Genomic DNA, 958 nt, shown 5'->3' on the forward strand with positions numbered 1-958 from the left:
CCACCATCCTGTCCTTGAGGTCGGGGTGGGAGATCTGCAGCGGGATGCTGTCGGCCGACCAGGACAGCTCCCCGGAGAACATCTCCAGCAGCAGCCGCGCCGCCACCGGCACCACCTGCAGGAGCCCAGGGCGTCACCGCGGGCAGGGACACCCGCCCGTGTCCCCCGGGACAGCCGCGGGCCTGGCCCCTCACCTGCACCGTGATCAGCTTCTTCTCCTTGGGCTTCTGGTCCGGCCACTCCTCACCAAAGCAGAGGAAGATCTCAAAGGGGGGCGGGGTGGGGGTCTGCCCCTTCTGGAACTGGATGAGGCCTGCGGGGCCCAATGCCGAGGTGAGGGGCAGGGACCTGTGCCTGCCCGTGCCACCACCACCCAACCCAGGGCAACCCCCATCCCAGCTCCGTTCCACCAGGTTCCCAGGTGCCACCTGCTGTCTCCCCATCCTACCTGGTGTCCCCACCATTCCAGCTGGTGTCCCCATTACACCTTTGTCCCCCTCATGCCACCAGGTGCCCAAGTGCCTGGGGTCCCCCCGCCCCAGCTGACCTCTCCATCCCAATCCATTGCCCTCTGACCGTTGAGGAAGCCCTCGAGGCTGAAGAGCTTGGTCCTCCTCTCCCTCTGAATGGGGTTAGGGCCGGGCTGGGGAGAAGCACAGGGCCCCGTCCAGAAGACCTTGCACTGGCAGAGCCGGAGGGCGAAGAGATCCTGGCCCTGGAGCTCCAGGATGAGCCCTCGGTCCAGCACGTCCAGCAGCTGGTGGGTGTAGAAGCGCTGCTTCTCGTTGGGAATGGTGTCGGGAGCAGGGAAGGGCACCTGCTCCAGCGTCAGGGGCCCGAAGAGCTCCTCCTGCTCGCGCGTGGGCTCCAGGCTGCTGTGGAACAGCCGGCAGCCGTGGGGGTTGCTCACGGTGAGGGCGCAGACCTGGCGGGCCCGGTGCTCGGAACTCAACTCACA

At 67.1% G+C, this 958-nt stretch overlaps 1 protein-coding gene across 1 annotated transcript in view; it reads right to left on the minus strand.

Moving 5' to 3' along the window:
- Window positions 1-958, minus strand: part of IRF5 (interferon regulatory factor 5) — a 4,395-nt gene that overhangs the window by 1,021 nt on the left and 2,416 nt on the right. The window contains 3 exon segments of the mRNA XM_017739386.1: window positions 5-115; window positions 195-313; window positions 577-952. Of these exon segments, the coding sequence (XP_017594875.1) occupies window positions 5-115; window positions 195-313; window positions 577-952 (606 nt within the window).

Source organism: Corvus brachyrhynchos, unplaced genomic scaffold (genome assembly GCF_000691975.1).
Source record: "Corvus brachyrhynchos isolate BGI_N302 unplaced genomic scaffold, ASM69197v1 scaffold197, whole genome shotgun sequence".
Classification (NCBI taxonomy): Eukaryota; Metazoa; Chordata; class Aves; order Passeriformes; family Corvidae; genus Corvus; species Corvus brachyrhynchos.